Genomic DNA, 20,544 nt, shown 5'->3' on the forward strand with positions numbered 1-20,544 from the left:
GTTGTGCTGGCGGCAAGCCGAGAGCAGACTGTCCTCCCCATCTAGAGGGCTCTGCCCAGCCCAGAGCAGACTAGGGCCTTCAGAGAGGGCAATGCTGCAGGCCTGTGAAGCCAGCTCAGCACGAAACACCACTGAGTCACAGAAAACCCGGTGTTTATGGGGCTCAAGGGCCTTTAACCTAAACAGGTCTAGTTGCTGCAGGCCACAGTTGACTAGTTTTGGCCTTCCTTGAACTGGCTCTGGGGTGGGTTTCCAGTTTCCTGTTTTGTCTTCCTCTGGGATGATGTGAATTTTGCAGGAAGCAATCTGAGAGCAGCTGTTAAAAATGTTCAGCCTTCCAGGTGGCTTGCCACAGCCCTGTGGAAACAGGCATGTGAGCCTGGGCAACTGGGATGGCAGGAGAAAGGACTATCCCCTTCCTTTTAGGCTGGGAGCCATGAGGAACTGTTTATTCTCATTTTGTAGGGGGTCTTGGAAAGATGATCAGAGAGGGAATGGGCACACAACAGCTATTTCCTGATGTAATGTTGGGAGTCGTCAATAAAGAGAAGTTATCAGCCAATCAAAAGGCATGCAGGCTGCTTTTTCTGTAAATCATCATCCGGAATGGCAAACATTATTTTCTGGCCTGCAATAAATGATACTGTACTATCACAGAACCATTTCATGATGGCCCTAGAATAACAAAGACAACAACTGGGGATCTCCTTGGTGGGAAAGAACACAACAGTGAGAGGCTCTGGGCAGACACATTCCTTGAGGGAGGGTGAAGGCAAAAGCCAAGCGGAGGGGTCTCCCCTGGGGAGCCCAGCTCCCAGAGTTAAGTGTGGTATGTTTGCAGCAGCCTAGGTGGCCGAGACTCAGGAAGGCTGTCCAGCCATAGGGCCAGGGCTGAGGTGCCCAGAGCAGAATTTTCCAAAACTGGAGCCAAGGTCAATTGTAACAATGGCCAAGAGAGGAAAAGAGCGGCCCAGAGGGGCAGGCAGCTGGCTACTCAGAGGATGAAAACAGGCAAAGCCCCTAGAAACAAGGCAGGACTACAGACATGGTTACCCTGGAAATCAGCTCAGGACACGCAGCAGAAGGGAAACCCGATAGGGTACTGGCCACAGAGAGGCCCGACAAGACTGTGGAAAATGGAATTTGCTCTTAGATATTTCTCACCAACTACCTTCCGACTCCACCCCTAACTTGCTTTTTGTACCAGAAAACAAGTCAACTTTGTTTCTAATGCCATGGAGAAAGGAAAAGGCTGGGAGGGAGGAGGAGGGAAGGAAGAGGGAGGGTGAGGGGTAAGAATGGATGCATCCTAAGTAAGACCAGAAGGAAAACCGCCTAAGAGCTGGGGTGGGCTCATCCCATGTCCTGCACCTGAGCCCCACTGTCAGGGCGTGGAACCGAGGGCAGGAGAGTGAAAATCTAAGGCTCATTCAGAACAATCTACCTTGTGTGCCCTCCTGAAAAGTTAAAAAGGCAGAAAACTAGTTTTTATCTGTAAGAAAGTGTTTATTCTTTTGAACCCCACAGGAAAAAAAAATAAGAATGCAGCCAAGACCAAGTATTTAACCAAAGTAGTGTCCCAAAAAGGCAGCAAAATGGGGGAAACCTCAACACAAAGTCAGTAACAATTTTCCATGTTTTTGCACAAAGATGAAAAAAATCTATGACAATTCCAAGTAACACTTTCATGGTGACAATTACACAAGATGATTCAAAAATGCAAAATGGCAGCAACATGCACACCTGGCTAAAGCTAGAAGTTTTTAATCCCAAAATAAGATCTGTGATTAAAAGGATGATTCTTTTTAATACTTCTATTTTTTGCTGACTTGCTTGTCCTACTTAATTTGCTTTAAATGAGACGTACATGCCAATTAACAGGAAATTGTAGAACTATGTCCTTCCAGAATCCATGGCAAGGAAGCCAAGCCAATCTGTTTGGTTTCTGAATTTTCCTAGTTTTCAAATACACTTTTGCTTTGCCCCTCCCTCTCCCAGACCCTCCCTCCACCCCCACCCTGATTCTTAAAACACTTCCAAAGGTTGCCAGTGCAAACACTTTTCTACCAATGTATAATACACACTTGAAACTGAAATCTTTGTGCAGAATTTTGAGTTTTAAACTCCTAAAGAAAAAAAAAAAAACCCTCCTTGGCACAAGAGCTGAGGAATTGTCAAGTTTTTTTTAAATCGTCAAACAGAAGATGACGAAGACTGGAAAGCACAGGTAAAGGAAGTTAAAACAAAAACAAAACCTAGAACTGCAGCTTTTATTAGCCGGCATTGCAGTCTCTCGAACACAACCACCACCCTGCTCCCGCGCCCAGGGTGCCTGCCTGGAGGCCAGTTCAGAACAGGGTGGTGCTTTCTACGAAAGGAAACAGAAGGTGTCTGTGGTGGCAACAAACAGCCCAGCTACCCACCAGTTTCACAGCAGGATCCGTGGTGAGCTTGATAGAGAGAGAAGACAGATGATGGCAAAGGGGGAAATTGTTTAAAACCCAGTTTCCTCTTGAATGTCTTTTCCCAAGGCACTGTGGACAGGCTGCTGCTAGCTGGTCGCCAGGGTGGACACACCGATGGGGACACACGCGTCTGAGACACAAACCCCGTTGACACTCTCACAGCCTCATCGCCTGAGTCTCTCCCCTCGGCTGAAATGGCACTCCCTGAATTTGTTTGGTCCTTGGAGGGGTCATCAATTTTTATTTTCTGTAATATCTTCAATACAGCTATGGGATCAAAGCTGTGTTAGGTTACTGAACCTTTTCACACCAAAAACTAAAATTTTCATTATCATCCCATGTGAACCCAATGAGCAGATTTTGCTTGCTGACTTAAGAACAAAACAAAGATAAAGGGCTGAGAAGCAAAACCTCTGCTTTTTTTTCTTTTTCTTCAAGAGGAAACTGTAAGAATACATAAAAGGCAAAATTGGCTACTTGAAATCCAAGAATGGTTTTAATGTATTGGCCGAGAAAAATAAACTGCAAAGTTCTGTGAGGTCTTCTAAAAATTTACAAGAAAAACCGATGGGCAGTTCTAATCAGACTTGGATGTTATCTTTCCCCCCTTTTTAAAAACGACAACATATACAGTCCCACAAAATACAGTATCAACTTTTTTGTTTTATCTTGACTGCCAGAGACGCTCCTTTGTGATGCCTTCTGATAACCAAATGGCTGAACAAAACACACTGCTGGCCTTCATTTCTTCAGGGGCTGGTAAACAGAGGCATTGGGATCGAGTCCAGAGGGGCTGGTCTCCACAAATTTGGAAGAGTAGTGGGGGGACACGGGGCTCAGGGGGCTGGCGGCAGCACTGTACGTTATGCTGGGCATGACGGCCATGACTTCAGCTATCTTCTGTTTTAGGTCCTTGATTTCCTGGTCTTTCTGAAGAATTTGTCCTGGAAGATCAAAGACCCGCCATTAGTGGGAAGGAAGGGCTCACCCAACACAGTGCCCTTTTGGGCCCATCAATCCCAAGTGGGTTCAACTCCAGCTTTGATGGTTTGCAAGGGGAGACACTTTTCCTGTAATGGGCCAGGAAATATTTTAAAAACTGTGAACCACATACTGTTCTTGTCATTTTTTTCAAGACCATATTAAAATGTAAAAACTGTTCGCAGCCCACCAGTGGTACAAGAAAAGCTGGCAGGCCAGACATGGCCCATGGGCCATGGTGTGTGAGGGGAAAGCAACTGTGTCTAGGCAGGTGTAATGAAGCACAGAGCTTGTGCACCAGGAGCCATGTGCTGAGCTCAGCAGCTGCTCTCGACTTACGGCTCTGCCTCTCGAGCTGAAACACTGCTTGGGGAGGACGGAGCATCTCTGAATCAGGGCAAGCAATGCAACCAGCTCCCGCCTGCTGCACGGCCGCTTCTCTTCCTGTGCTTCTCCTGTGCTCTGTGTTGTTAACTCAGGAGGTTTCTGTTTCTACTGCATCACAAAGCTGTCCCTGCTCCTTCCATCTAAATCAGACCCTACCCCCTAGTCCCCAACTCCTCGATTCTCAACACACCCTAAACTTCCCTTTCTGTCACTTTCTTCTTTGTAATAATGCTAATAATCACTATGGCTAACACATATGTGCCAGACACTGTCCTGAGTGCTTACACAGACGAATTCATTTACTTATCAAAGCAACTCTCTAAGGTGGGAATTATCATCATCATCCATTTTATAGATGAGGAAACCGGAGCACAGAGAGGTGGAGTGACAGAGCTGGGATTGATCACAATGCAGTCTGGCTCCAGAGTCTGCATTCTGTCTCCTATGAGTGTTGAAATGGGTGATGGTTAGTGCCCCATCGGAGAAGGCAATGGCACCACACTCCAGTACTCTTGCCTGGAGAATCCCATGGACAGAGGAGCCTGGTGGGCTGCAGTCCATGGGGTCTCGAAGAGTCAGACACGACTGAGCGACTTCACTTTCACTTTTTACTTTCATGCATTGGAGAAGGAAATGGCAACCCACTCCAGTGTTCTTGCCTGGAGAATCCCAGGGACAGGGGAGCCTGGTGGGCTGCCGTCTCTGGGGTCGCACAGAGTCGGACACGACTGAAGCGACTTAGCAGCAACAACAGCAGCAGCAGCAGCAGCAGTGCCCCATATCTCTCCCCTGGCCCACGAGCTCTGTGAGGGCCAAGACTGTCCCCCCTTTTTCGTCTTTGCCAAAACCTTAGTGTCTGGCTCAGTGCAAAGCTGAGACCCTGCAAGGTATATATCCTACCAAAGTCATTCAGTTATCAATGGCTGAGCAGGATTTAAACCCAGGACCACTTGGTTCCAAAGCCCACGTGATCTCCACCATGCTTTGATGCTCCCTGGTCCACCAGGGGAAGAACACTTAGGAGGAGCCCTTTTGAAATTTAAATGCTGAAAAAAGTAAGAGGTTGCATTTGAGTTGCACTCATTTTGAGTCCTACAGAAGATGGTAATGTATTTGAAATCTAAGAGAGCCTGGTGGCAGATTTTAAACAATGATATAGTAGAGATGAAAGCCATTTTGGAACCAGGATGAATCAAATGATAGAGAAAGCAGGAGAAAGGCAACAAGGGGTTTGATTTATATTACAAAGTTGGGTTCCTATTAGAATATTCCGAGCATGACAGAAGAGAGAAGTAGTGGGGAAGGCAGAGGCAAAGAGCCGCAGAAAGGAACTGCTCCCCCCGGCTTCCTTCACGTCCCCTCAGCTTCCAGTAAGCATCAAATACCCTCCTTCTCTTTGAACAAAGAAAGCCTCAGATGAATAAAATAAAATAGTGGCATCTGATACACGAGCCACTGTATCTTCTTTTCCATGCAGATTTAAGCTTGGTTTCTTTAATCAGTAACGTACAAACATTCCCAGAGCTTTGGAAAAGACAGTTCTCTCTGCTTCTCTGTGGCTTTGCAGGAATTTCTGGGCCAACAAGGAAGTATAATCCGTGCTGAGAAGCCAAGCTCCCCTCGGCTACAATGAGACCAGGTGCTGCTTCTCTCCAGGAGGTAACCTCTTTCGAGTCTGCAAATCCAAGCAAACAGGAGGAGGCAGAGAGAGGGTGGCCACTTCTCAGGGAGCTGAGCCAGCCAGGCAGAAAAATACAGTGTGTGCTCAGAAGTCTGGCTCTAAAGCAGGATTCCCAGGAAGCTTCTTTTTAAATGTCTTTCCTTGAGTCCGCAGATTCATAGGCCTGATTCTCAACCCTCTTCTCTTCCTGCTCTGTCGCTGCCATCCCAAGCCACGCCTATGGCTTCACTGACCTTTCACGGGGTATCCCACCAGCCCCAGGGTCTCTGGCCCTCTCTCTGGGTGTAGGCCCCAAATTCCCACTGACTGATGAAGACCTTCAGCTCAGTGTTTGGGAGGCAACTCGAGATCAAAGCATCCCACACCAAACTCACTTTTTCTTCTCATTCCTTAAATCTGTTCCGCTCTTCTTCCAAGGTTTTAGCAGCACTGCTGGAACACGTCACCCTCTCTCCTGAAAACCCAGGAGTTACATCCTCTAGTATTGTTTCATTCACAGTCCCCCTAATCCACTCTCTTCTTCCACATCCCCCAGCTAAGGGTCACTGGACTGCTCCCCTGGACGTTCTCAGCACTTAGCACTTTCTTTCCTTTGCTTACACTGTTCCCTCAGATAACAATGGTCTTCCCTGCCATTCTCTGCCTTCAGAATTCACCCTTTGAGGTCATGTACCCACTGCTATATTCAAAATGGATAACCAACAAGGAGGACCTACTGTATAGCACATGGAGCTCTACTCAATTTTATGTGGCAGCCCGGATGGGAGAAGGGTTTGGGGGAGAATGGATACATGTGTCTGTATGGCTGCGTCCCTGCGCTGTTCACCTGAAACCACCACATTTAGTTCAGTTCAGTCGCTCTCTCTGCGACCCCATGAACCACAGCACGCCAGGCCTCCCTGTCCATCGCCAACTCCTGGAGTCCACTCAAATCCATGTCCACTGTGTTGGTGATGCCATCCAACCATCTCATCTTCTGTTGTCCCCTTCTCCTCCTGCCCCCATCTTTCCCAGTATCAGGGTCTCTTCAAATGAGTCAGCTCTTCGCATCAGGTGGCCAAAATATTGCAGTTTCAGCTTCAACATCAGTCCTTCCAATGAACACCCAGGATTGGTCTCCTTTAGAATGGACTGATTTGATCTCCTTGCAGTCCAAGGGACTCTCAAGAGTCTTCTCCAACACCACAATTCAAAAGCATCAATTCTTCAGTGCTCAGCTTTCTTTATAGTCCAACTCTCACATCCATATATGACTACTGGTATTAACTGGCTATACCCCAACACAAGATAAAAAATTTGACGTATGAAAAAAAAAAGAATTCACCCTTCAAAGTCCATTCAACGGCCCCTCCCGTAGGAAGCTGCCTTGACCTCTCCTCCGGCCTTTCAAGGCGCCTGCCTCTACCGTGTGGTGGCAGGCCTTAGGTGTGGCTTTCCCTGGTGCGGCATTTCTCACAGCATCCACCCTACCCTAGCCCTAGTACTAAGACATTATCTGCCTTCTTCACATGCGTTCCCTCATGAAACTAAGTGAAAGTCTTCCAGAAGCAACATGGCAAATGAAAGCACAACATACTGAATGTAGAAACACACTTGAAATACACCTCCCTGGGACACTCAGTTTTAACACTCTATTGACCAGAGACATATTAACACCACAGGCATTAGTTCCTGCAAAAATCCCCTGGTCAATAATGTGTCAAGAGTGTAAAGAGGTCCCTAAGACCAAAAAGTCTGAGTGCCACTACCTGAGTGGAACCTCAACTAGAGTATGTCTTGTTTATCTTGTCTCCCTTTCACCTTCTAGTAAAATGGTTTGCATAGACCTAGTGTGAATGCTCTGCAAGTACCTGTTGAGATATTCTTTTCCTTCTACTAAGTCAACTGCTTGAAAAAATTTTTCTTCAGTCATCTATTTGTGGCTTACCAACTTCTTGAACAAAATCTAAATTTCTTTTCATTAGGTCATGTCAGGTCTCTATTCCGAAGCCTTCCAAAGCTTCCCATGGCATTCAGAATAAAGTTCTTTCCATAGGCAGCGAAGCTTGGCAGAATGTGGCTCCTGCTACTTTTGATCCTAAAAACTCTCCCCATCACTCAGGCTGCAGCCCCACTGGCCATGACGCAAGTTCCCTCTAGACACTCACCTACTCCCTTCTCTCTCTTCTCCCAGTCCCTGCTCAAACGCTACCTACTCAAAGGCTCTTCCATGTCCTCCACGTCAAACTGGCAGCGCCCCTCCACCCCAGCACAGGCTCCCTTGCCACTGCTTTCTTTCCTTCACCGCACCCTTCCATGTTACATGTCTGCCCGTCACTGTCGGTCCCCTAGGGGATGCTCACAGTGTGTGGTACACAGCGAGTCTCAGTAACTTCTGCTGAGGATCAGCCTGCCCTCCAGACCCTCCTCCTCCTTCCATGCCCTCATCTGCAACCTTTGCTCCAGTCAAACAGAGCCAGCAGCCACCTCGCTCAAGCTGTTTCTTCTGTTTAGACGCCTCTCTTCCCCTCCTGCTCACTACACCGCTTCTTCACTGGGGCTAACCCCTTCTCATCACTCAAGACCCAGGTCAGACATCAGCTCCCCTGAGAAATGGCCCTCTCTAACTCTCCAGACCGGCTGAGTATCTGCCGATGTTCCCAGGGAACCCACACACCCTGTTCCACTGGCACCTTTTGGTGACTCTGCAGTTCTCTACATACTTCTGTAACACTCTGAGCTCCTTGAGCACAGAAACACATACTTTTCCCTGTGTGCCCTGCTGGACATGTTCTCATCTCAAAATTCGTCTGCAAAATGAATTAATGTGATGATTCCCACGTTCATGATGGGCACTTATCAGACCACTTGAAGGGCGAGTGCAAATGCCTTTGGTTAGAGCTCTAAGGAAGCTGCTCTCTGTGCCCCCGGGCATCCCTGACCTGGGCCCGCTGCTCGCCTACCTTGGGCAATCTCGAGCTGCCGCTTTGCGTCCCCCAGTGCGGAAAACAGGTCCAGCTTGATTCTTGTCTCTGCACTCAGGCTGTTCTCCAGGTGCTGCGTTTTATCTTGCATGGCCGAGAGGGCTGACATTAACACCTCAGTATCCTTCTCATTTTCCTTATACTTCCGAAGCTCCTATCAACATCATCAAAGCAGCAATGTTACAACACAGTTTTGGCATTGATGCCTACAGATTTGAAATCACAAATAAAATCCCACCATTACTGACCTGGCCCCTAGAACATAGAACTCTGCTGCTTCACAGGTTTAGACCTTACCCTTTAGAGGGAGTGCAAAATGTATTTATATACAGTGATTTGCACATACAGACAGTGACTGCGTTGGGTTATTTCGAGGTAACAGTGGACTCCGTCTCCAAATAAAACACTTTCTTAAAATCCTTACTCAGAACCACAAAGACCCTGTTGCCAGTTGCAAATGGTGCTATAATGCTCTAGTTAAATTAGCCAAAACTCTACTCTCAACTTAAAACTAAAAACTGTAAAAATCTTAAATTATTTTGATAGGGCATATTCCAAAACAAACCCACTTAAAACAGACGCACGCACACACACACACATATACACTGATATTTTGATATTTTCATTTTAAGAGAAACTGAAAATATAGTGAATTAAAAAATACTTAAAAGTCCAAAGAAAATAAAAATCACCCAAAATCCCAATGCTGCAAAAAATTTGATATATCTTCTTCTAGTCTTTTTTAAGCCTATGTATCTTTTAGCATAATTGAAATCACACTAAATGTACAATTTTCTAAAAACTTATATAATCTACACTTCTTCAAAAATACAATTTTTATTGAATATATAATATTCCTAAATGTATCAGTTCAGTTCAGCTGCTCAGTCATGTCCAACTCTTTGCAACCCCATGGACTGCAGCATACCAGGCTTCCCTGTCCATCACCAACTCCCGGAGCTTGCTCAAACTCATCGAGACAGTGATACCATCCAACCATCTCATACTCTGTCATCCCCTTCTTCTCCTGCCTTCAATGTTTCCCAGCATCATGGTCTTTTCCAGTGAGTTAGTTCTTCGTATCAGGTGGCCAAAGTATTGGAGCTTCAGCTTCAGCATCAGTCCTTCCAATGAATATTCAGGACTGATTTCCTTTAGGATGGATTGGTTGGATCTCCTTGTAGTCCAAGGGACTCTCACGAGTATTCTCCAACACCACAGTTCACAAGCATCAATTCTTTGGCTCTCAGCTTTCTTTATGGTCCAACTCTCATATCCATACATGATTACTGGAAAAACCATAGCTCTGACTAGATGGACCTTTGTTGGCAAAGGTCCTCTGCTTTTGAATATGCTGTCTAGGTTGATCATAGCTTTTCTTCCAAGGATGGCTGTAGTCACCACATGCAGTGATTTTGGAGCCCAAGAAAATAAAGTCTGTCACTGTTTCCATTGTTTTCCCATCTATTTGCCATGAAGTGATGGGACCAGATGCCACGATCTTCGTTTTTTGAATGTTGAGTTTTAAGGCAGCTTTTTCATTCTCCTCTTTCAATCAAAAGGCTCTTCAGTTCCTCTATGCTTTCTGCCATAAGGGTTGTGTCATCTGCATATCTGAGGTTATTGATATTTCTCCAAGCAATCCTGATTCCAGCTTATGCTTTACCCAGCCCAGCATTTCGCAAGATGTGACAATATACAGCCTTGGCGTACTCCTTTCCCAATTTGGAACCAGTCCGTTGTTCAATGTCCGGTTCTAACTGTTGCTTCTTGACCTGCATACAGATTTCTCAGGAGACAGGTAAGGAGATCTGGTATTCCCATCTCTTTAAGAATTTTCCACAGTTTGTTGTGATCCACAAACAACTGAGACTTGCCTGTGAGTGTCCAGGAGTCTCTGGCGAGGTGTGGGTCGACAGTGGCCTGCTGCAGGGTCAGGGCACTGAATACAACAGTGCCTACACACGTCCTTTTGAAGGAAGCCACCATTACCCTTACCATAGTTTGGCCTCAGGCCAAACAACAGGGAGGGAACACAGCCCCGCCCATCGACAGAAAAATCGGATTAAAGATTTACTGACCATGGTCCCACTCTTCAGAACAAGACCCAGCTTCCCCCCTTCCCACCAACCCCCAACCAGTCAGTCTCTCCTGTCAGGAAGCTTCCATAAGCCTCTAATCCTTATCCATCAAAGGGCAGACAGAATGGAAACCACAATCACAGAAAACTAACCAAACTGACCACATGGACCACAGCCTTGTCTAACTCAATGAAACTATGAGCCATGTCATGTAGGGCCACCCAAGATGAACAGGTCATGGTGGAAAGTTCTGACCAAACGTGGTCCACTGGAGAAGGGAATGGCAAACCACTTCAATATTCTTGCCTTGAGAACCCCATGAACAGTATGAGAAGGCAAAAAGATACGACACTGAAAGATGAACTCCCCAGGTACGTAGGTGTCCAACATGCTACTGGAGAAGAGTGGAGAAATAACTCCAAAAAGAATGAAGAGACAGAGCCAAAGCAAAAACAATGTCCAGTTGTGGATGTGACTGGTGATAGAAGTAAAGTCAGATGCTGTAAAGAACAATATTGCATGGGAACCTGGAATGTTACGTCTATGAATCAAGGTAAATTGGAAGTAGTGAAAGAGGAGGCAAGAGTGAACAATGACATTTTTAGGAATCAGTGAACTAAAATGGACCGGAATGGGCGAATTTAACTCAGATGACCATTATATCTACTACTCTGGGCAAGAACCCGTTAGAAGAAATGGAGTAGCCCTCATAGTCAACAAAAGAGTCTGAAATGCAGTATTTAGGTGCAATCTCAAAAATGACAGAATGATCTCTGTTCATTTCTAAGGCAAACCATTCAATATCACAGTAATCCAAGTCTATGCCCCAACCACTAATGCTGAAGAAGCTGAAGTTGAATGGTTCTATGAAGACCTACAAGACCTTCTAAAACTAACATCAAAAAATGATGTCCTTTTCATCACAGGGGACTGGAATACAAAAGTAGCAAGTTACAAAATACCTGGAGTAACAGGCAAGTTTGGCCTTGGAGTATAAAATTAAGCAGGGCAAAGACTAACAGAGTTTTACTAAGAGAAATCACTGGTCATAGCAAACATCCTCTTTCAACAACACGAGAGACGACTCTGCACATGGACATCACCAGATGGCCAATACCAAAATCAGATTGATTATATTCTTTGCAGGCAAAGATGGAGAAGCTCTACAGTCAGCAAAAACAAAACCAGGAGCTGACTGTGGCTCAGATCATGAACTCCTTATTGCAATATTCGGACTGAACGACTATACAGTGGAAGTGACAAACAGATTCAAGGGATTACATTTGATAGACAGAGTACCTTAAGAATTATGGATGGAGGTTCGTGACATTGTATAGGAGGCAGTGATCAAGACCATCCCCAAGAAAAAGAAATGCAAAAAGGCAAAATGGTTGTCTGAGGAGGTCTTACACATAGCTGAGAAACGAAGCAAAGTGAAAGGCAAAGGAGAAAAGGAAAGATATACTCATCTGAATGCAGAGTTTCAAAGAACAGCAAGGAGAGATAAGAAAGACTTCCTCAGTGACCAATGCAAAGAAATAGAGGAAAATAATAGAATGGCAAAGACTAGAGATCTCTTCAAGAAAATTAGAGATACCAAGGGAACATTTCATGCAAAGATGGGAACAATAAAGGACAGAAATGGTATGGACCTAAATGTATATGTACCATAATTTATTAAATTTCCACTATTAAGATTATTTTCAATTTTTTTGCATTTATTAATATATACCACTGTGATGTACATCTTTGTGTATGAATCACTGGTGAGATTTTAAAATATTTACCTTAGGCTGGAATCTGAGAAAAATATTTTTAGAAAATACATGGTCTTTCCAGAATATTATCCTTCCACCAGCAACATATAAGGCCTATTTCATTGCACCCTTACCCAGGCTGTTATCACTGTTTAAAAATTGTTTGCTAATTTCACAGACTATAAATGATACTCAATTTTAATCTGTCTTTGGTGATAAGGACATATTCTTACACTGTTATCAGTCATTTGTATTTTTTGTGAATTATTTATTCATATCCTTTGCCTATCTTCTGTATATTTGAGCTTTTATTAGCAATATTTATGAGCTATTTACATATTGAGAATATTAATCCCTTATTTATAACATTTGTTGCAATATCTGTATCTGTCCCAGGTGATTTTTTTCCTTTTATTTTTCCACTTAGCGATTTAAAACAAAATGAGTTTCTTTTCCTGTGGAATTCTGACTCTTTCTCTGGCATTTCCACTGTTTCCCATATATTTCCCATGAAGTAATGGGACCAGATGCCATGATCTTCATTTTCTGAATGTTGAGCTTTAAGCCAACTTTTTCACTCTCCACTTTCACTTTCATCAAGAGGCTTTTTAGTTCCTCTTCACTTTCTGCCATAAGGGTGGTTTCATCTGCATATCTGAGGTATTGATATTTCTCCCGGCAATCTTGATTCCAGCTTGTGCTTCTTCCAGCCCAGCGTTTCTACTCTGCATATAAGTTAAATAAGCAGGGTGACAATATATAGCCTTGACGTACTCCTTTCCCTATTTGGAACCAGTCTGTTGTTCCATGTCCAGTTCTAACTGTTGCTTCCTGACCTGCATATAGGTTTCTCAAGAGGCAGGTCAGGTGGTCTGGTATTACCATCTCTTTCAGAATTTTCCACAGTTGATTGTGATCCACACAGTCAAAGGCTTTGGCATAGTCAATAAAGCAGAAATAGATGTTTTTCTGGAACTGTCTTGCTTTTTCCATGATCCAGCGGATGTTGGCAATTTGATCTCTGTCTGGTTCCTCTGCCTTTTCTAAAACCAGCTTGAACATCAGGAAGTTCACGGTTCACGTATTGCTGAAGCCTGGCTTGGAGAATTTTGAGCATTACTTTACTAGCGTATGAGATGAGTGCTGCAGATGGTGACTGCAGCCATGAAATTAAAAGATACTTACTCCTTGGAAGAAAAGTTATGACCAACCTAGATAGCATACTGAAAAGCAGAGACATTACTTTGCCAACAAAGGTCCGTCTAGTCAAGGCTATGGTTTTTCCAATGGTCATGTACGGATGTGAGAGTTGGACTGTGAAGAAAGCTGAGCACAGAAGAATTGATGCTTTTGAACTGTGGTGCTGGAGAAGACTCTTGAGAGTCCCTTGGACTGCAAGGAGATCCATCCAGTCCATTCTAAAGGATATCAGTCTTGGGTGTTCTTTGGAAGGAATGATGTTAAAGCTGAAACTCCAGTACTTCGGCCACCTCATGCGAAGAGTTGACTCATTGGAAAAGACTCTGATGCTGGGAGGGATTGGGGGCAGGAGGAGAAGGGGACGACAGAGGATGAGATGGCTGGATGGCATCACTGACTCGATGGACGTGAGTCTGAGTGAACTCCGGGAGTTGGTGATGGACAGGGAGGCCTGGCGTGCTGTGATTCATGGGGTCGCAAAGAGTTGGACACGACTGAGCGACTGAGCTGAACTGAACTGGCATTTCTTTTTCTGTGCTATCAGATGAGTGTCGATTTTCTTTTTCCCGTTGTCCAGCTGTCCCACAGCCCTCACTGATTAACCCTTGCTGTTTCATCCATTTCTGATCCACCTTCCCTACACTTTAGGCTTTGATTCTGGGTCATCTATTCTATCTGCCACTGGTTTTTTATGAGTCCCCTATAACTCAAATTACTGTAACTTTACAACTTAAGACATTAGTTTTAAATGTCCCTTTCAAGACCCAACATCAAATACTTTGTCAAGGTATACACAATCCCCAAACTGGCACTGTCCAAAGAACCGGCAGTTTCCTACTCCATGCACATGCAGTTTTCCTCCACTCCATGCCTCGAGTGGCCATCTGTGAGGCTCAGAGCCACCCAGAATGGTCAATTCCCTGGCAATCGATACAGAGTTAGGGCTAAGAAGAGGTATATCAGTTCCACAGCACACTAATTTGGCCTGTAACCTGAAAAAGTGAAATGAATCTCTGGTGAACCAGATTCTGGTATAAAACATGTCAGGGATCAATATTTCTGGCTTGTCTTAGAATCCAGTTAAATTAAATATAGCTTGAATGAGCTCGACAAGATGAGAGCTTCTTTTGGTCATATGGAGATTTTCAAACGCGATGGGGTTTGGCTTGTATTAGTAGGGGCTATCTCCTCATGGCAGCACAGAGCACAAATCTAACAGAGAAGAGGAATTCAAGTGCAATGAAGTTGGCTGTCCTCCCTTACCTGAACTTTCAGCTCTAATTCTCTGATCTGGTCTTCTTTAACCTTCATGTCCATTGTGAGCTTCTTGCCCTCTGCTTCTAATTCTCTGATCCGATTCCGTAAGGTTTCGGTGCACTCTCCCCTTTAAAAAGAAGAGAAAGGAAAAAGAATTCAAACAAGTACAGGTTTAATCATATTTCAGGACCAATATTTTTCTTGTACTCACAGAATCAGATTTCAGCTTTTGGCTCAGTCTGCTCATTCTCTCTGTACTTTTATAATTTCAAAAGTGATCTAAAATGATTACTAACTGGGAGTCTTAGATGAGCCAGATGCCAAGCTAGTACTTTTACCCATACTGCCTCCTGTACTGGAGTTGGGTTTATTATTCCGTTTTCCAGAGAAGAAAACTGAAGCTATTTAGATATAATATAATCCTGAAAAAGCGAACATAGTCCCAAGGTTGCCAACTTGTCGGTCATAGAACTGGCTGAGAACTGAGGTTTTTCCACTTTGCCAATCCACCAAGCTTCCCATCAGGCAACATGACCTGGAACACTGCACACAAGCTGAGCAAGACAGAACCAGATGTCTTCTGTCTCCAGCAGAGGGCAGTGAGCTAGGAACATTTTCACTTTTGACGGGCTATACGCATTGCAAACATCACCTTTCTTTAGGCATGATATTTTGACAAGCCTGAAGTAAATAGAAAGAGAAGGAAGCAGTATTAGAGTTGCTTCTCAGGGTTATAATAAGGAAAAACTTAAAAAGATGATGATAATAGCAAGTTCAAAGCTGATGAGCCATTTAGGCCCGGTGGAGTAGGTATCCTTTGCCCACAAAAAGGAAGGTCCAGAGAGACTCTTCAAGGTTTGAGATTTATTTAAGAATAAAAACAGCCTCTACATGAATGAGGGCTTCCCTATTGGCTCAACTGGTAAAGAATCCGCCTGCAATGCTGGAGACCTGGGTTCGACCCCTGGGTTGGGAAGATCCCCTGGAGAAGGGAAAGGCTACCCACTTCAGTGTTCTGGCCTGGAGAATCCCATGGACTGTATAGTCCACGGGGTTGCAAAGAGTCAGACTCGACTGAGCTACTTTCACTTTACTACATGAATGATGGCAAACAAGAACCATCCAAGGGTAAAAGAGCAAAGGCAATAAGCTTAACTGAAAGCAGAAGAGATTAAGGGTAGAGACTGAAACCAACATACTGATTCTCAGGCGTAAGAGCCACTGAACAATATCGTTAAGAAAATGGCATATCCACCTCAGGGATTTTTTTAAAAAACAGTAACTGTTAGATGAATTAAGGAGAGCACAAGCCACACCAGACAACTGTTCAGGAAAATCTCCTGCAATGCAAGTGCTCAGAAATGTTTACAAATCTTTAAATGATGGACAAACAAAACTCATCACATCCTAGGCAAGTCAGTAAAGGGTCTTATGAATTTGTAAAGATCCTGATGGGCCAAGTCAGCTCAGCCAGCTGCAGTCCAGAGTCTGCTGGGGTAAGGCAGGATCACACAGGAGAAAGACTTCTCCATCCCACTGATACTTCTAAAAGATGAAATGATGGTTTACCAAGGATTCTACAAATGCCAGAACTGAAAAGAAGGCTAGAAACGTGCCAAATACAAAAGAGAAAAAAGTAGAACTATATCACATAGACACAAATTTGGGGATAGAAATTTAAATGAAATAAATAATAATTTACCCTCATGCTGCATCTGTAAACCCATAACTGACCCTCACCATGCAGAAGAACTTCACCAGTCGAAAAAATGAAGAAAAAGTGAAAAAGTGAAGTAGAAGCTAAAGAGAGACAGAGAGGGAGAAAAAGAGGCTCTTAAGTCTTTCCCCATCTTTTTTAAGGTCATTTAAGTTTGCTGATGTCCAAAAAGGCATGAGCAGTCAGGACACAGTGTCTGGGGAAATGAGATTTTATCTTTCTTGCATTTTAAGATAAAAACTCCAGAAACACACAACTTAGTAATGACAGTTCTGCAAGGGAACAAAAGTCCAGATCGGCTCTCTCAAAGTATGTAGTAATATCAGTCTTACAGAAAGTGACTGGAACCCCTTTTTGAGCAGCATTTTGCCTTCCAGGTGTGGAAGGCACAGTAATTCCCTCATCCTGCTTTACAGAGGTCATGAGGGATGAAGTGGTCACGAGAGCTTGAGCCTGCACAGACGGAGTTTAAACCAGTTAACATAACAGTACTTAACAGCAATCCATCCGTGCATGATTGTCTATTTCCAGACCTGCCCAAGGCATCAAATTCCCATTCTCAGTCCAAGGAAAGCCATACAGGTGGCATGGACCTACCTTGATGCAGCAGCAAATGCGACAGCCCGGGCAGCAGTAGCTTCTTCTAACTTCTTCCTTTTTTTCTCCTCCATTAACTGCTTTTCTACAAAACTTCGGGCTTCCTGCTCAGCTTTTAGCTTTTTCTCCAACTGGCTGATATTCTGCTTATCTTTCTGCTTCATTTGCACAGCATTATGTAATCTATATGGAAATGATTGTCATACAGTTTTACAATTAGAAGTGTTCACCAAAAACCCTGGAAAGACATGGCTTCTCTTTATCATTTTAAAGCCAAACAGGAGATTTGAATAGCAGATCACAGATGTCAACTCCCAGAGGGCCCAGGGAAAATACAATCATTATTATTTAACAATTCCTAAAAACAAATAAACAAGCTACTTTACAAAATACAGAATTGGACCTAGCCTCTGCTTTACGGGGCTTTTCTGGTGGCTCAGATGGTAAAGAATTCACCTGCAATGCAGGAGACCTGGGTTGGGAAGATACCCTGGAGGAGGGAACGAGTATCTATTTCAGTATTCCGGCCTGGAGAATTCCATGGATACAGTTCATGGAGTCACAACGAGTTGGACACGACTGACCAACTTTCACTTCACTTCTGCAAGTGATCTACAGAAGGTAATCCAGAAAACAGGATAAAACAGGTCTCTAAGAGAGGAAAAGATAACTGGAGAACTAATTCTACTGCCTCGTAGAACTTCAGTCTGAGATCCAGGAAGAGCAGATGGAAGCAGCCCCACTGAAGCGGAGGGAAGGGTGGGAGGGGCAGGTCTTTCCTTGCATGAACACAATATGCCACAGCCCACTGCAGCCCTTCCTTCCCAGCTGGGAGGCGTTTTCTCCCAGTATCCCAAAATAGAACTCGTAGTTAGAAGCACAGGATGCTTAATTTCAGATAGAAATTTCAGCCACATTCTCTGCCTTGCTACTCCTCCTCCTCGCTTTATATATCAATATAAGGTGAGTTTTTCTCACTATATCAACAACGCTAGAGCCATCACACACATACATGAAACAATGGAAAGGCTATTTGTCTATAATGCTTTAGCTTTTGAGTTACATTCCCTGAAAATGAGGAAGGAATCCTCTTTCAAGGGAAAGCCCAGACAGCTCAGCACCTTCAACAGCAATCACTAGCCCAGACACCCAATGCTTAGAGATTTAAAAAAAAAAAAATAGACCCACATTGAGTCAAGAAATAATTCCAGAATGAATTAATGGAAAGCATAAAAGAAAAGCAGGCTTTTGGTCTGCCTCTTCAAATAAAATCAAAGTTCACTGCCACTTTTAGTTCCAGAAATCAAAGTACAGAGAGTCTAATCCTCCGGAAACTTTCACTCAAAGGAGTAAGAGCTTCAAATTGTGGCAGAAATACTTCTGGTCAATTTTACTCAAATTGTCACAAAAGCTCAATGACTATTTTAAACTAAGAGCAGAAGTTATTAAATGAGAGAAGACAAATAGTATTATTAAACTGTTTTGTTGGGAGGGGGGTTCAGGATTGGGAACACGTGTACACCCGTGGCGGATTCATGTTGATGTATAGCAAAACCAATACAATATTGTAAAGTAATTAGCCTCTAATTAAAATAAATTAATTTTTAAAAAATTAAAAAAAAAGAAAATAAACTGTTTTGTTAACATTAAATGTTTTTATAGATTTTGTAACACACTGAATATCTCATGCTAAATACTTTTAACATTTTATTTTAAAAAACCCCTCTGCTAGATTCTTTGTCATCATGAACCTTGTGCTCCAATCCCTGAAAACAAAAGTGATGCGAGGCTGCTAGGCTCCCTGCCGAAGGCCCACAAGGCGCACGTACTTGTTCTGCAGCAGCTCGTTCTCCTGCCGGAGCTGGCCCATTTCTGAGCGGATCCCTCGCTCGGTGCTTGAGAGAGAGCTGATCTGACTCCGGAGCTCCTGCTCCACTTGCCTGCTGGCCTGCAGGTCGGCCTTTAACTTTTTAATGTCTTGTTCCAGCCTAGGAGAAGGAAAAGAGCAGCATCTTCATCACTGAAGGGGCACCCCTGGGGCTCTGCGGGAGACCCTGGCTGAAGTCCTTGAGGGCTGGCTGGACGGCGGAGCATCCCGCCATCACTGCAACTCCCGTCCGCAATCAGCCTTTGAATGAGTGCTTCTGCCTGGGTCCCCATGCCTTCCCACCAGAAGGTAACTTTTGCTTCTCCTCAAACATTTGTGAACACCGACAGGTGAAGATGGTGACTTGTATCTGAGCTGCTAACAAAGGAGGAGGGGGAGGCAGAGGGAGGGTGGCTGAAGGGGAAGGTCCCCTCCCCACTGGTGAATTCCCCATGCTCCTCAGCACAGGAGATATGCTCATAGCAACCAGCTCAGGACCCATCTGCTTTGAGACATCCTGACAGGTCAGAATCTACTCTCTGAGATTCCCTCCCACCATGGGCCAAGAAGACAAGCGTCTGAGACAAGCTCCTGAAACTGCTATCATCCTTGCTAAATGATGCTCACACTTGCGGTGACTGTGACAGAAGAGCTCATTAGACTCAACAACAATGAAAAAAGGAACAAATTACATGATCTACGAATCATAAGAAAACTCCATCTGTGAAATGAAGCTTATCTTTTCAATTCTTCACTCCTATTTCATCTATTTCTTTAAAACAGTCACAGTTTCACTCCAAGTGACATGCACCGGGGAACTATTATGTGCACGTGCAGGACTCAACAGGGTCGACAAGAAGTACATGTCAAGCCCCTTTCTTCATGAGAGGACTTTCTGAGTTCACTAGAGGCCAATAAACAGACATCTGAAATGATTAGACCATAACACAGGGAGGCCACAGTTAAATGCATGCTAAAAGGAATGACTAGTATCTCATGAGAATGTATGTGTCAGATGCTATCCTGTAGATTTTAACGGCACGGATTCATTTAATCTGTCCAACTATGAGGTAAGCTGAATAACCTCGGCAGGTTATTAGTCCATTTTTAAAGATGAAGAAACCTAGATTCAGAAAAGTCTTCAGCCTAAGGTCACACAGGCAACCTAGCTCCACAGTCCACTCTCTTCTCCCGCCGGCCAAACTGTGGCTCCATCAGCCATAGCACGGCGTGGGGAGAAGTGCCACAGGAGTTCCGAGCAGAGAAGATGGGAAATGAGCTGGGCCTCAAAGGTTGGGCAGGATTTGGAGAAGCAGAAGGGGAGGATGAGGCATTCTAAATAAGGGGAAACACTCTCAAAAGCACCACTAGCCACAGATATAGGGACAGGGCAATCAGTCTGGCCTCTGAGGAAGGGACCTACTCTGGTAATAGAGGGAGAAAGAATAGAAGGGGGTTGGAGATTGGACTGTGGAGACCGGCACTGAAGGTCAGGCCAAGGATGACTGCCAGGAGAGATTCAGAAGACACCTGTTCCTACAAACTTACAGGTAGGCAGATGTCAGTTTGCTCTGACAAGATTCCTGTGCAT

At 44.3% G+C, this 20,544-nt stretch overlaps 1 protein-coding gene across 1 annotated transcript in view; it reads right to left on the bottom strand.

The window, feature by feature from the left end:
* Positions 1–2,256: 2,256 nt before the first annotated feature.
* Positions 2,257–20,544, bottom strand: part of MACO1 (macoilin 1) — a 66,352-nt gene continuing 48,064 nt past the window's right edge. Inside the window, exons 7-11 of the mRNA NM_001038647.1 lie at positions 18,916–19,074; positions 17,087–17,269; positions 14,779–14,899; positions 8,457–8,631; positions 2,257–3,409 (exon numbers count right to left, since the gene is read on the bottom strand). Of these exons, the coding sequence (NP_001033736.1) occupies positions 3,207–3,409; positions 8,457–8,631; positions 14,779–14,899; positions 17,087–17,269; positions 18,916–19,074 (841 nt within the window). The 3' untranslated portion in view covers positions 2,257–3,206. The remainder of the gene's footprint in view (positions 3,410–8,456; positions 8,632–14,778; positions 14,900–17,086; positions 17,270–18,915; positions 19,075–20,544) is intronic.

Source organism: Bos taurus, chromosome 2 (genome assembly GCF_002263795.3).
Source record: "Bos taurus isolate L1 Dominette 01449 registration number 42190680 breed Hereford chromosome 2, ARS-UCD2.0, whole genome shotgun sequence".
In the NCBI taxonomy this organism is placed as follows: domain Eukaryota; kingdom Metazoa; phylum Chordata; class Mammalia; order Artiodactyla; family Bovidae; genus Bos; species Bos taurus.